At 36.2% G+C, this 16,259-nt stretch overlaps 1 protein-coding gene across 5 annotated transcripts in view; it reads left to right on the top strand.

Annotated features, from left to right (window-relative positions):
• Positions 1 to 16,259, top strand: part of SLC38A11 (solute carrier family 38 member 11) — a 56,563-nt gene that overhangs the window by 22,245 nt on the left and 18,059 nt on the right. For 4 of the 5 annotated variants that reach the window (XM_043488332.1, XM_043488330.1, XM_043488334.1 and 1 more), the window contains 3 exons: positions 12,120 to 12,190; positions 12,857 to 13,018; positions 15,880 to 15,992. In XM_043488332.1, the coding sequence (XP_043344267.1) occupies positions 12,120 to 12,190; positions 12,857 to 13,018; positions 15,880 to 15,992 (346 nt within the window). The remainder of the gene's footprint in view (positions 1 to 12,119; positions 12,191 to 12,856; positions 13,019 to 15,879; positions 15,993 to 16,259) is intronic. The other variant, XM_043488331.1, reaches the window with a different exon arrangement.

Below are 16,259 nucleotides of genomic sequence, written 5' to 3'. Positions count from 1 at the left end.
AAACTGCTATAAGTGAGTCTCTATTTCTGTTAGTATTAAAATATATTAAAACACTAGAAGCACTGCTCCTCAAACAATCTGAACCTTATAATAAGCCTTCATTATGTTGCCATGATGTATTTGAAGCTTTGTAAGATGTTTTAAAAGAACTTGCCTCTTCCCAATATTGCTTTCATTTGGATTATTTTTCTCAAAAGAATATTCACATAGTTTTACAACATCAAATATTATAAATTGCTTTTAATTAAATAGAACTGCCTCCTAACCAAATTCTTTCCTATTTCAGCTGTTCTTTTGGCATTTACATTTTTATGTCTAGGTAACGTGCTTGTAACTGCTGTTTAAGGATTCTGACTGTTGTCCTATGGTAAATGAGGACTGAGCTCTTTTGAATAATTTTTCTTCTTCTACCATATCATAATGTGTGAAAACAACACAATTTTCAAAATTTAAAAAGCAAGAAATTTCAGAAAATCATCTATTTCTGCTTTATTGACTATGCCAAAGCCTTTGACTGTGTGGATAACAATAAACTGTGGAAAATTCTGAAGGAGATGGGAACACCAGACCACCTGACCTGCCTCTTAAGAAACCTGTATGCAGGTCAGGAAGCAACAGTTAGAACTGGACATGGAACAACAGACTGGTTCCAAATAGGAAAAGGAGTACATAAAAGCTGTATATTGTCACCCTGCTTATTTAACTTATATGCAGAGTACATCATGAGAAACCTTGGGCTGGAGGAAGCACAAGCTGGAATCAAGATTGCTGGGAGAAATATCAATAACCTCAGATATGCAGATGACACCACCCTTAAGTGGCAGAAAGCAAAGAAGAACTAAAGAGCCTCTTGATGAAAGTGAAAGAGGAGAGTGAAAAAGTTGGTTAAAGCTCAACATTCAGAAACCTAAGATCATGGCATCCGGTCCCATCACTTCATGGCAAATAGATGAGGAAACAGTGGAAACAGTGGCTGACTTTATTTTTTGGGACTCCAAAATCACCACAGATGGTGACTGCAGCCATGAAATTAAAAGACTCTTACTCCTTGGAAGGAATGTTATGACCAACCTAGACAGCATATTAAAAAGCAGAGACATTACTTTGTCAACAAAGGCCTGTCTAGTCAAGGCTATGGTTTTTCCAGTGGTCATGTATGGATGTGAGAGTTGGACTGTGAAGAAAGCGGAGCACCAAAGAATTGATGCTTTTAAACTGTGGTGTTGAAGACGACTCTTGAGAGTCCCTTGGCCTGCAAGGAGATCCAACCAGTCCATCCTAAAGAAGATCAGTCCTGGGTGTTCATTGGAAGGACTGATGTTGAAGCTGAAACTCCGATACTTTGGCCACCTGATGTGAAGAACTGACTCATTGGAAAAGACCCTGATGCTGGAAAAGATTGAGGGTGGGAGGAGAAGGGGACGACAGAGGAAGAGATGGTTGGATGGCATCACCGACTCAGTGGACATGGGTTTAGGTGGACTCCGGGAGTTGGTGATGGACAGGGAGGCCTGGTGTGCTGCGGTTCATGGGTCCGACCCATGAAGAGTCAGACATGACTGACTGAACTGAACTGATTTCTTTTCTTGTATTTTTTTTTCTAGAGTCAAGACGTGTTTTTGGTTCTGTTTTGAATCATGTTTCATTCGGTATTCAGTTTAGCTTTTTAAAAAAATTTTTGTTTTTTTTTTAAGCAGTTTTTAGGTTACAACAAAGTTAAGAGGAAGGTACAGAGATTTCTCACAAACCCTCTAGTCTCACAAATGGATAGCCTCGCCCATTATCAGCATCCTCTACTAGATGGTACATGGGTTACAATTGATGAATCTAGGTTAGCACATCATATTACCCAAAATCCTTAGTTTACATTAGAGTTCACTCTTGGTATTGCACATTTTGTAGGTTTGCACTAATGTATAATGACATGTATCCATCATTATATAAACATGCAGTGTATTTCACTTCCCCAAAATTCCTGTGTGTTTCCTCTATTCACGCCTTTCCTCCACCCCTAACCACTGGAAACTGCTGATCTTTTTACTTTCTCTGTAATTTTGCCCTTTCCAGTTGCCTTTTCAACTACAGTTGAAGTCATAGACTAAATAGCCTTTTCAAAATGGCTTCTTATTCAAGTAATATGTATGTAAGGTTTGTTCATGTTTATTCGTGGCTTGATAGCTCATCTCTTTCTCATACTAAGTAATATTCTATCATCTGGATATACCAGAGTTTATCCATCAACCTCCAGAAGGATTATCTTGGTTGTTTCCATGTTTGGCAATCAGGAATAAAGCTGTATTATATTGGTGTGGCAGGTTTGTGTGTGGAATATGTTTTCAAATTCTTTGGGTAAATACTAAGCAATGTGATTGCTGGATCCTATGATAAGAATGTGTTTAGTTTTGTTAGAAACCATCAAACTGTCTCCCAGAGTAGCTGTACCAGTTTGCATTTCCACTGACAGTGAATGAGAATTCCTATTGCTCCACATTCTCACCAACGTTTGGAGTTGCCAGTGTTCTAGATTCCGGCCAGACTAATAGATGTACTTTTTTTTTTTTCTTGTAAGGGGTACAGTGGTATCTCAGTGTTGTTTTAATTGGCATTTCCCTGGTGACACATGGTTTGGAGCATCTTTGCATATGCCTGTTTGCTCTCAAGATATCTTCTTCAATGAGGTGTCTGTTAGGGGATCAGGGGATCTTTGGCCATTTTTAAATTGGGTTGTTTGTGTTCTTATTGTTGAGTTTTATGTGCTCTTTGTATATTTTGGAGATAATGAGTCCTTTGTAAGATGTCTTTTAAAAATATTTTCTCCTCGTTTAGCTTTTGATTTGGCTTAATTTTGTTATTCCTTTTCCAAATGCTCAAACATATAAGATCATCCGCCAATCTTGTTATTTTTCACTAGAGACCTCCTTTCAGAACCTTTGTCCTCTTTCTTTTCTGGATAGAGTAATTTCTCAGTTTGCTGTCCCACTGTCTTTCTGGGACTTCCTCTCACCTCTATTTTGTGTTAGACACCCTACATTCAGTTTCTCAAATCCTTCTTTTTTCTTTGTGTTGTCCTTTTGCTAGAGCATCCTGAGTAGCATCCTGGTATGTCTGAGTCCTGCACACACAGGGCTTTAGCAGAGATATTCAGCTCTCTCACGTCATTAGCTCCCTCTGTGTTGTTGTGCCTTTTTCCATTCTCAGCAGTTATGAGTGACATTCTAAGCATCCACTTCCCTTTTTTCAAAATATCTTCTTTCATTGATGTCTCTTCTTCTGCCATCCCCTCCCTGGGGATTTGTCTTCCATTTAAATTCCTTTGGTATCATTCTAGTAAGGTCTGAGACAAGAAGTTAAGTTCATGTGTCCCATCCACTGAGTTTAATTGGATGTCCAGGTTTAACACTTGATTATTAATTTGCCTGCAGATTTAAGTATAAATCCAAGCATTTTATTTAAAATACATTTTCCTCTTTAGGAAAGTTATTCCACTGCGCCATGAAAAACAGCAGACAGAGAGACTGGGGGGATAAAAGAAGAACTACCTGGATTAGCACTTAATTGAAAGTTTGGGGAAAAGATTTCTGTGTAAAAAAAAGGACTAAAATAAGATTTTATATTACTTTGCTAAATATTTCTTTAGCTACCCCCCAACCCTGCAAAACTGGGAATCAATTACCTCTGCCTGTTATTTGTGCATTCAGTGAAGTTACTACATCTTCAATTTGGTAAAAATTAATTTTCCATTGCTTCCAAAGACTGTTCAACACACACACACACACACACACACCTGAAGATTTTATATGTGCAAGGCCATATCACCTTATTGAAATAAAACATAGGTCCTCCAAATAATTCCTGAAAGTGAAACTTTCAGTTTCCTAATGTAACAAGATAAGATAGCTTCTCTCTCTCTATGAAAAGGTAGGGCTAAGAGTTCAAGAAATGAACTTAAATGTCCCTGTAGTTATTTATATATTTAAGGATGCTGATGATGAAATGCATAAATATTCTTTCATAGTGTTTCCCCGTGGTGAAATACAAAAGAAAAACATTTTACTTTTGCAACATGGACGGAATAAAATGCTTTCTATAATCAGAAAATTGTATAACAAAAAAATAAGAATAACCCTTAATGTGTGTGTGCATATATATAGATACAATCTTAAAATTTTTTAAGTTAATGTTATACTTTTTTCCCTCTCAAGTGATAAGTCTAAGATGTTATCCAAGTGGTGATTAAATAATCAGGCAATTTGCCTGTCTATCCATTTTCGATGTCAAATATCTTAAGGTTCGATGAGTGCCCTCTTTTATTCAAATGTTTAATTATCTTCCACTGGTGGTAGTCACACCACTGTAGCAAAATTTATGTCACTACAGAGCAGCTCCCCAGCTAAGCTTGGGAAACTGACTCTGGAGCTCAGGTATAAACCCTGGAATGAGGTGAGCAACTCCGAGGACCCTGAACTTGAGTGGCCTTCTGCAGCTGGAAATTGCACTAATTTGGCCGGCCCGGTTGTGAAGAACATTGTTTGGGGTATGGTGGGTGGGAGAGAACACTGAATATTTACTGTGACTATCCAAAGCATAAATGAACCTTTCATCTTTTTCATCATTATCAAAACCAGTTACAGATATATCGTCTGTTATCAAGATTAATCATTCACTTATTTAAAATAAGAATCACTTGCCTTTGTCATAGTCCCTTCATTTTCTACAAGAGTATGAATACCATGGTAGACATTGCATTTCATGCACTTGCAGGTCCTTCCACCCAGACTAAGACATGTATTATTACTTTAGTGGCAACATGAAGAAAGGGAAAAAGAGCGGAAGGAGCCCCATCTAACCCTGGTTGTCCACTAGATACCGCACTTTTATTCATTTTCTCATAGCCCTTTTAAAAAATACTTATTTAGTGGGCTGCATGAGGTCTTAGTTGTGGGGCACGGGCTTAGTTGCCCTGCAGCATGTGGAATCTTAGGTCCCCAACCAGGGATTAAACCCAAGTCCCCTGCATTGGAAGGTGGATTCTTAACCACTGGACCACTAGAAAAGTCAGATATATAAAATAGAATTAATACTGTCTCTGTTCTACAGCAGAGAAAACTGAAACCAGTGTCATTAAGTAATCTGCTGAGAGTCAGCCTGCTAGTATATCATAAAGGTAAAATTTAAATCCAAGTCTGTCTGACCCCAAAGCTCATTTTTTTTTCCATTTCAGCTTGCTGTAATTATGTTTTTTCTTAGTTGAGAGAAAGTTCTTTCACAATGGGAATTGAGTTCACTATTGTTCTAGTTTTCCCTTATTGATAGTATTAACCACAATTTTATCTATAGCCAGCAGGAATGAAAGAAGCAGGCAGGAGCCAAATGGGGATTAAAAGCTGGTTTATTCATCATTAGGTAACACTGACGCTTGCTGAAAAGACGCTGTTGACATCAGTGGACTAATTTCAAAGCTGTTGGCTTCCACTGCAGACTCTAGAAATACACCAATAAATGTGGTTGGTTTCAGCTCTCAAGGAAATGAATCTTTATGGCACCAACAGAAAAATCTAAACCAAAAAGAAATCAGAGAGCAGTTCTATGGAGGATTCTTCAGAAGAAAATTAGCCTCTCTTTGTGCAAAAGAAATACTCCTGAAGAGTTGTATGTTAACTAATGTTAATTTCATTTTGAAAAATCATTTGAAAACCATTTCTACTTTACAGGTAACTTATTGTGAATTATTCTTTAAAATTAAAAAAGGGAAGTGCTCATCCTATAACCTAATCACTTTGTAAAAACAGATTGTCTTCACTTGATTCACACTTAATAATATTTCAATATGACTACTATGTACTGTGTTTTCCCTCTATCCCTATTCATAATGACAATTTTGATTTGTTTCTCAGTTTTTTTTTTGCTTTTTTGTTCTTTTTTTCAAATTTTTTGGTAGCCATGGTTCTTTCTAAGTTAACAAAATATTCTTGTTTATTGTTACATTCATCTCCTCCATTCTTCTACCTGCCTCTCAGAAAGTTCAAGTGGCTGAAACTTATGACGTAAGCTACAATACAAGAAAAATGAGCCCTCTTGAAGTAATTTCTTTAACTCTTTTAGACCATTAGAAGGTAATTATGTTTTCTGCAACAGAAAATACCTATAGAACTCCATTTAGATCTCTTTTGTCCAACACAGTAGCAAACAGCCACATGTGACTATTTTTTTATTTTACAATTTTTTTATTGAAATATAATTAATTTACAGTGTTGTGTTAGGTGCAGGTGTATGGACAAGTGATTCAGTTTTACATATAAATGTCTGTGTGTGTGTGTATATATGTGTGTGTGTGTGCGTGCGTGTGTGTGTATTCTCTTTAAGACTCTTTTCCATGGTAGGTTATTATAAGATACTGAGTAGATTTCCCTGTGCTATACAGTGGGTCCTTGTTGTTTACTATTTTATGTATAAAAGTGTATATGTTAATCCCAAACTCCTAATTTATCTTCCTTTACATGTGACTATTTAGATAAAATTAAATAAAATTAAAAATTAATTTGCCCTAGCCATAATTTTAAATGCTCAGCAGCCACATGTGTCTAGTGGTCATCATGTCGGACAGCACAGATGTAGAACATTTCCATCAGCATAGAAAGCAATTGTAAGGGAGCAAAATTTGCCACCCCGAAATATGTTTCTTTGGCCAGCGGATTATTTCAAGCTGAAAACAGTCAAGACCTGGAAGACTCAGGAAGTGCCTTTGACCTTCTTCCTCACTGCTTAAGAGAATTTAGACAGAGGGACATTCCTGAAATAGAGCTATCCCCAGAGATACCAGCAAAGAGTATGTAGTAGGTGTGGAGGAGAAACTGGGCAGGGGCTCCTCAAGGCCCAGCAAACATTTGTTTACCAAATATTTACTTTTCCATCTCCATGTGAATTGCCTTCCTTACTTTTGAAGTCCCAAACCACTGCCCCCAGCATCCTCTTTTATCTTTAACTGAAGATGGTATTTAAGGTAAGGTTTTTGGCCATTTGGGCAGTTTCCCCTGGGTCTCTCCTTTGTATTGGTCATTAATTTTTTGCTTCATTTTCTCCTGTTAGTCTATCTCCTGTCAATTTAATTCTTAGAGCAGCCAGAAAAACCTAGAAGAGTGGAGGAAATTTTCTTCCTCCCCAACACCCATTGTATGATGCTATTCTAGATTATCATACAGAATAAAAGATATTTGACCTCTTTGTTTTGTCTTTTTCCCCGCAGCATTTCCAGTGGTCATAACAGTGATTGCCACACTAAGTGTTCAGCAAATTAATATTTGTTGAAAATTGAATGAATCGAATGACTTTCCAGCAGGAGGAACATAATTTCAGTCATAGAATGTGGAAATTTAAGGTTAAAAACTAGGTTCAAATTCAAAAAGCTTTCATTAGAAAATATTGTACAATTATATAAAGTTCAGAAAGCAGTAAATTGAGCTAGATCTTTTTGAAACAGTTTTCTATATTTGGTTCCAGTCTTTATCAGCAATGAACTATCATATTTAAAAGTCAGTTTATTTCTCTTTCCCCAGAGGTTAACCATTATCCTTAAGTTGGATTCATTTCTTTTTTCCCAGACATAACTATTATTCTTAAGTTGGTTTGAATCATTCCTGTTCATGCCTTTGTACTTAGGCTATGCATTTCTGTATTGGCAATAGTATTTACTTTTTGATTAGAATGTTTGTAAAATATACATAAATAATCATGATGGTAAAAGAAAAATGTACATTCTCTAACATAATCACTATTTTCTCCTCAATATTGTATTCAGTATATTGGGCTGGCCAAAACATTTGTTCGGGTTTTTCCATTAGATGTTACGGAAATCTCCGAATGAACTTTTTGGCCAACACAATATTTCCATTTTGATAAAATTAGCGCTGGGTGACTCTTTTTAATTGCTCTATAGCACACAATCTCATGCTTTAGGAATTTAAATTGTCTGCTTATAAGCTTTGATTGCCTTCAACTCTACTGAATATTGCCAAGTTCGTCTCCATAGTGTTTACAGTTTTTGGTTCCTCCCGTAATAATTGTATCTTGTTCTTTCCTAGCAATTTCTTAACATTGCTATTATTGAACTATGTGTAAAATGATTTTTTGAAAGTGTATTTCATTTGAGTTTCTCTAATAATTAAGGAGGGTGAGCAACATATAGCATATTTGTTGCCATTCTCAATTCTTTTTCTATCAATTAACAGTTGTCTATTGTTCATTGGAACATTTTTCCTTATGTTATGCAGGAGCATTTAATGTACACTGGATAATAACCCTTTGTTGGCTATATGCAAGACAAATTTCATCTGTCAGTTTTTAGCTTTTCTTTACTTTTTAACTTTGAATATGGGTTATTTTACTGTACATTTTATGCATGTTCTGGACGTGTGCTCAGTCCTGCAGTTGTATCTAACTCTCTGTGGGTCTCATGAACTGTAGCCTGTCAGACTGCTCTGTCCATGGGATTTTTCAGGCAAGAATACTGGAGCAGATTGCCATTTCCTTCTCCAGGGGATCTTCCTGACCCAGGGCTCAAACCCACATCTCTTGCATCTCCTGTATTGGCAGACAGATTCTTTACCATTAACGCCACCTGGGAAGCCCCTATACATTTTATGTTTACCTTCTATTAATTTAACCAGGTTTATCAATTTTTATCTTTATAGTTTTTGCTTTTATAGATTTAAAACAAGCTCTGTTCCATCAATATTATGTTTTATTCTTTGAAATTAAATATTAGTTTGGAGGGAATTGACATTACATGATGTCAGTTGAGTCTTCCCATTCATAAATATGGTATATCTCTCCATTTGTTTGTCTTTCAATAAAAGTATATCATACTATTAATATTATGCATATTTTTTAGTTTTTTATCATTGCCATTTAAAAAATGTTTTTATTTGTGTACATCAATCCTATTGATTTTCGTGTATCGAGCTTGTGTCCAGTGAAATTGCTGAATGTTTTTATTAATTCCAATTGCTTGTCAGTAGATTCCCCTGAATTTTCTGTGTACATAATTATATTGTATCCAAATTTATCACTTCCCAGTGATTACATATCTTATCACTATGTGTTATTTTATTGCATGAGCTAGGAAATCCAGTAGTATATTCTGGAAGCAGTGATAGTGAACATCATCTAGTGCCTGCCTTTAATTGTAATATTTCTAAATTTTCACTTTTAAATATGTTATTTGCTATAGGTTTTGATATACATTCTTTATTAGGTCAAGAAAGTTCTGCTTTAATAATAACTTGCTTAATATTCTTGTCAGAATAAATACTAGATTGTGGGCTTTTCTACATGTTTTGAAATGGTCAGTCATAAGCTTTTTATTCTCCATTAATCTGTTAATGTGATGAATTATACTAATAGATTTTTCTATTACTGAACTACTCTTGCACTTATTGGAAAAACTCCTCTTAGACATGGTTCTTTCTCTTATACATTGCTTGATTGCATTTGATAATATTTCATCTTCCATTTTCAGCATCTGAAATCAGAGCCATCTATGCTTTACATTCTTATCCACACTGGGTATCAAGATATCACAAAATATATCAAGAAACTTTCTCTTTTTTTGTGTGTGGAACTATTTTTCTGGCCTTCCCATGGCTCAAACGGTAAAGAATCTGCCTGCAGTGCAGGAGACCAGGGTTCAATATCTCTATCGGGAAGATCCTCTGGAGAAGGGGATGGCATTCCACTCCAGTGTTCTTGCCTGGAGAATCCTATGGACAGAGAAGCCTGGTGGGCTACAGTCCTTGGGGTCACAAGGAGTCAGACATGACTGAGCAACTAACACACACATTTTTCTGGAACTCAATCCCAGGCTTATTATAAAAGATTGGAAAACCATATTCAGTGTCTCCTTCTCTTTCTAGATTTGGACATATTTTTCCCTATATGTAACATGTTTTTGGTATTTTTTCCTCTTATGAAATTAGCATCGTTAAGATGAACACAGAATCCAAAATTATTGTAGTTACTATTTCTCCATCTTATCTAGGAATTTCAAGGAACCATATGGACTAGGAAGAGCGTTTTAAACTGAAATGAATGAAGAAAAATAAAACTCGTACTTTTTTATTACTCATATAAGAGTCAAAACATAGGGTACCATCACAATCTGTACTGAAAGGAAAAATTATCACTAACATGCAAAAACCCTAACAGGAGAAGCAGATCATTTAAAATGTTAGAAAGTTAAAAATCTTCAAGCTTCTACAGTTATTAATGCTGCCTTTTCGAAAAAAAAATCTTTTTAAGGACTATGGGCCAAGTTTATATTTTTCCACATTAACGTGGGAATTTGACAGGTATGCTGCTATGGGTAATGTTCACTGCAGTCAGATCAGTGGAGGCAGCAGGTGGCAGCAGCTCCCACTCAAAAATCTCTGAGACTCAGCAAGCCTTGTAACAGCAGGAGGCCTCACTTGTATGCATACTTAGCCTCAAAGTATGCTACTTTGAGTTTGTAACTGCTCATTCCAAATATGCAAAGCAGTGACATAATGCATAAATCGCGCTAACTCTGACCAAACAAATGAGACATTTTTTGTGTCTGCCTTGAGAATGAATCACAAACTTACGAAATAGATGGTTTTACACCTGGTGCCTTTCTACTTTCTAGGACCCTTCTTTCCTGTCCTCCTCTTCCGTCTTTATGCATTTTGGGGGTCTCACTCAAGGCTTTCCTTTTCAGGGAAGCTGGCCATACTTTTGGATCTTTGCTACCTTCTATTAAATGACACTGTATAATAATAATGTTCAGACATAAGCTGATAATACTATTAACCATTTATGGAATACTTACCATATGCTAGGTTCTCTCCCAGATTTTACATATTTTTCTCATTTAATTTATATAATAACTCAGTGAATTAGGCATTATTATTATTATCCGCATTTTATAGATGTCAAAATTGAAGCACAGGGACTTCCCTGGTGGTCCAGTGGTTAAGAATCCACCTTGCAATGCAGAGGACGTGGGTTCGATCCCTGGTCGAGGAGCTAAGCTCCCACATGCTGCAGAGTGGCTGAGCCCAAGCTCCACAACTATTGAGCTCAGGTACCCCAGCAAAGAGTCCATGCAGCGCAAAGGAAAGATCCCGCGTGCTGCAACTAAGCGCCAACACAGGCAAATAAATACATTTGTAACTAAATTAAAAAAAAAAAAAAACTGAAGCACAGAAAGTATTTGTCTAAGATCACTAATAAGTACATAGGGCCAGAAGATCGATACAGACTGGAGCCTGTGTTCTTCACTGTTCATCAAGGAGACCAATCTGTGACTATAGCCAGGGTGGCAGATACTTTAATGACACCAGGAAAGAGGGTTATTCAGGCAGTTGCAAGTGCATATATTTCTAAAACCTCTTTGAGAAGTGTGTACACAGGCGGGAATTGGAAGTGACTGACAGCTCAGTAAAGAAGAGATGGACAGACCAAAGAGGCAAAGCTCAGCTTCTTTACTGACTGTGGAAGCTTGACCAGATGTGTCATCATCCAGAGCTTGACTTTCCTAATGCTTTCAATGGTGATAAGAATACTTCAGTGTTGCTGTGAAGATTGAGATAGCATAGGATGGTTCCTGGAACATCGTTAAGGACCTTTTCAATTAATATTAGTTCAGTCCACCCTTCTCTATAAAGTTTAGTGCCAGCTGTGAATTTCCTCTGGGTAGGATGAGCCTGGAAGAATGAGTTAGAAGGAAATGAAGGGCAGCACTGATTAATTGAGGAAGAATTTTGCTTTATTAATGTTATCTTCCTCATTGAGTATCTCAAATGTGCATAACAAATGTTTCTTATTAAATTGACAAACACAGTGACAGTATTAAGTAATCTATGTTAAATATGTGAAACTAGATTCTTTCTAAGTGTATTTGGCGTACATGTTCAAGGAGCAAGGTTAACAGATTACATCAATATTCCTGGGGAATGTATTTACAATTCAGGAAGATGAATGAGGACTCCTTATAAATTTCTGACTTGAAGATGTTCAGCTTATAGCGTGACATCATTTCTTGTTTTCTTGTATGCTTATGCCTGTGTTTGTTTAATCATTCTTCAAATTAACCGATTCTCTTCTAGACCAAAAACAGAAGATGCTTGGATATTTGCAAAGCCCAATGCCATTCAGGCTGTTGGTGTGATGTCATTTGGTGAGTACATGGTTTCCAAGGTCCTTTCTCAATGAGGGGTCTTCTGTACCATGAAAAAGTGCTTTGCCTCGTATTTGTGTCTGGAAAGCAGATGTCTTAAGTTTTAGACTTCCTATTAGCAGCGTATGATCCAGTTTGTGCCAGCATAAAATTAGGCGCAAACCACTCTCACTCATCACTAAAATTTGCTTCAATTTTAACAAGTCTTTTCCTCATGCAGAAAACTCATTAAAGTCTTCTTGTTTCTTAACTTGAAAATCTAGCAAGTGTTAACAGACTTCTTCCTTGCATACAAAGTATTGTGAATTGGCCAGGCATCTAGAGTGACTCTGTTATATCCCAGATGGGAAAGGAAGCCCTGGGCTGAAAATATGGTGTTGTTTAGATTTCCTTTAAGATTGGAAAGGCCACTAGGAAATGGGAGAGAAAGTTGGATAGGCCTGGTTTATATCAAGAGTGACATGAAAAGATCACATGAGCCTAATACAAATGAAATTTCTCATTCCTACAGCTGTTAGAAAGATTATTTCTGGCATTTCTAGTAAATTAGTATATTTGAACTTCAATTCATTAGTATTTCAAAGTAGCATATGTCTCTGAATTTTCCAAGGGAAAAGAACTATGTGATTTGCTTTAATAATGCTTTTTTCCCCCCTTGTATTGCAGCATTTATTTGCCACCATAACTGCTTCTTAGTTTATGGTTCTTTGGAAGAACCTACAGTAGCTAAGTGGTCTCACATCATCCATGTGTCCACCTTGATTTCTGTATTTATCAGTATTCTCTTTGCTACGTGTGGATACTTGACATTTACTGGCTACACCCAAGGTAAAAAGAGAAATTCTATCTTAACATATTTTGGTGTTCGTATGGAGTGGTGCTATCACTTCTCATTTATTATACCCAATGCTCTACTTCAAAGTAGAACACATTCCTCTACCTGCCTCCCTTTCCTAATTTTCTCATTTTTAAACTGCTAAGCTTTTTCTGTAGTCCATTCTCCTTCCTTTGATGGTTTCACTTCAAAGCACATGAATTCTGGCTTCCCTCTCTACTAGTCCACTGCAGTTTCACTTTCAAAGACAACAGTATCCTCTCAACTCATCAGGGCTAACAATCTTCTTGGTTCTGATTCTCATGGACCTCTCTGAATTACTTAACAGTTCTGAGGACTCCCTGTAGAGAAAAGAGTCCAACATATCATCATTCACTCCATTCATGTTTTTTTTTTTCCTCTGAGTGCTTCCACTTTGCTTTCAAATCCTATCTCCTCTCCTTCTTTTCTTCTGTTCATCCAACAACCAAGGACATTTCTACTTAGTTGTTCTACTCTTGCTTTAAAAATGCAAAATACCACCTTTCCCACAAAAGCAGCCCATTTCCTCCCACCTCCATTCTCACCCTAGGGCACTGAATTCACTTCTTTTCTTCTGTTCATCCAACAACTGAGTGGTCATCTCTTCTGTGTCCATGACTCTTACATTCACTCATCTATGTAGTGTGCTAGTTAGGGTAGTCTGGCAGCCAGCTAAATGCCGTGATTCATGCATTCCATGGCTTTTGCAGGTCTATTATTGCATTTGACCTTCAGACAACCCTAGGAAGGTAAGTGGAATAACTAGTTTTACCCCCTGCTTAGAACACAAAGAGGCAGAGTAACTTGCCCAAGCTGGCTGGTGACAAAGTGGAAAACACGGCTCCTGACTCTCAGTCCCATTTTCTTTTCATTCCGTCTTGCTGTTACCCCATTTTGGCCACATATAACCCACTAATAGCTGTCTCTTAGCCTCTAGTTCTTCTTGGCTTACTTTTCGGATGCCTTTGAGGTACTCTTGGGTGAATGGTGCATTGTTCCAAATTTAGGTTACAGGTGACTATGATTTTAAGGAGAGATTTCTCAAGAAACAAAGAAAGATGACTTCAAAAAAGAGTGATTAATATCATAATCCCAATGCTATCAAAAATATAATACCTGTGTGTGCCATTACAGTATAATAATGAAGTGACCTTGAAAGTCTTGATAAAAATTGTTTCAAAACATTGCCATATATCACTAAAGCTGCACAGTTTGAAAGACAAATGGCCTTTAGGCTCCAATCTCCACAGAATCTTGGCCTCAAAATGCCTTTTCTCTAAGACATAAACCCTTTCTCTTAGTCACACCTTCCTGGTGTTTTTATCAGTAGTAATTGTTCAGATATAATTAAGTCTTTACATAACAAAGCTGACAGGTTGATTTTGGTCTTTTTTTTTTTCCTTTTCTAGCTATAATTCCCTAAAATACGCTTACAGTCAAGCTAGAATAAGCTGACACTGTTTCTTTAGGCCATTTTGCCTTAAGCAAATCCAGTCTGGTTTGTGCACACTGCAGGCTTATTTTCTCTCTCATTACACAAACTCCAGCTTGTGGGGCAGTGAGAAATCTATTGTTCTTGAGTTTTCCAGTGACTTTTGAAAAGATGCAGGGCCCGTATTTTAGTGGAAGTTAGAGAACAGGGAGTTTGAGTCCTTTTTCCTAGAGTGTTGGAATCTTTTCTGTCAACCTTGAACTAACCACGACTGCCACTCTTGCTTTGTGATTTAATCTCCTTCTGCCCAAAAAGGACACTAGAAATTAATGTACATTTACTCCAGTTAAAAGGAAGGCGGGGAAAATAAGACTTAAAGAAGTCTTGGGAAGAAGCAAGTCATTCAATCTTTTAATGAAAAAGAAGTATACAGAGGATTATTATTAATTTTTTTATATATAAACAGTGTGGTAGTGTGTGACTTTTATCTAATTTTCTATTCAGTTTAACTGAAAACTATGACAAACGTTTTAAAATGTAAGTATTTTATTTAGGAAATAAACAACCCCAAATATTTGTTTCTATATTGGGAAACTTTTCGTTGACATGATCTGTGCTCTCATTATATCCTGTATTTCTTCACATGTGTCTAACAAAATAGTCTCTAAATAAGAATTGGTTCCAAGGTATATATGGTCCATCATTTAGTTTGGAACTAATTAAATATAATACTTTGCCTGGGAACTAACCATATTTTCACCATTTTCAGTCAGCGCATTTATACTTGGGCTCATCAGAGACCATGAAAGATAGTGTGTGTTTGGAATTCCTTGCTGTAGCCCTGGGTTTGTGATTAAACTCTATAGAGTGATACACAGGAAATTCAGCTCCTTACATGTACTAGTCTACTGTTCCTTTCAGGATTGTCCTTGATCTAAGAATAACATTTCAAAAGGAAATTTGTTTATTTTAACAACTTTTTTTTTTTTAATAATGAAGTCACTTACTTACTAGGAACAAAGACCAGAAGCAAGTTTATAAAACCAATGCACAAGAATTTAGGGAGTTGATTCTGGTATAAGAAGACAATGGATAAAAGTATTTTTCAGACGTTGATACAAATTTAAGGCTAATCTTCTGAAAACAAACAATGAGAGTAAGAGAAAAAGCATTAGTGATAAATTTTCTTTCAAGTGGAGCATGTGCTAGTTTTAATACCCAGCAGCAATTATGTAGCTTTTGAATGTAAAATTTATATTTAGACTTAACTGTCTGTTGTATTAATTAAAGGATGTTTATGTACCTTTACTTATATAATAAATATACAATATCAAATTTATTAGGTATTTATCTCAAATATCCAGTATCTATTAAGTAAATCTATTTTATATTGTTCTCTAGGAGACTTGTTTGAAAATTATTGCAGAAATGATGACTTGGTAACATTTGGAAGGTTTTGTTATGGAGTCACTGTCATTTTGACGTACCCAATTGAATGCTTTGTGACTAGAGAGGTAAGCATAGTCTCTTTCAAAACTTTAGCTAGGTCATTTCTCTACTGCATTAATTTAGTACAATTATAAATCATTTGATTCTGCAAATTCCCAAGTGCATGACAAGAAATATAATTCATGAAATTTTCTCTTTTAATCAGTTAAAAGATAATTCATATTCAAATGTTTACGAGATGTTTTTTCAAAAGTTGGTTTTGAAAATCATGTTTGGTGGTTTAGTTTATATTAGCATAAATATAAATATTTATACAACTGCATTCCAAAATG

Source organism: Cervus canadensis, chromosome 15 (assembly GCF_019320065.1).
Source record: "Cervus canadensis isolate Bull #8, Minnesota chromosome 15, ASM1932006v1, whole genome shotgun sequence".
In the NCBI taxonomy this organism is placed as follows: domain Eukaryota; kingdom Metazoa; phylum Chordata; class Mammalia; order Artiodactyla; family Cervidae; genus Cervus; species Cervus canadensis.
Note: the sequence above shows the minus strand (reverse complement) of the source record. Positions and strands in the feature narration are given on the sequence as shown.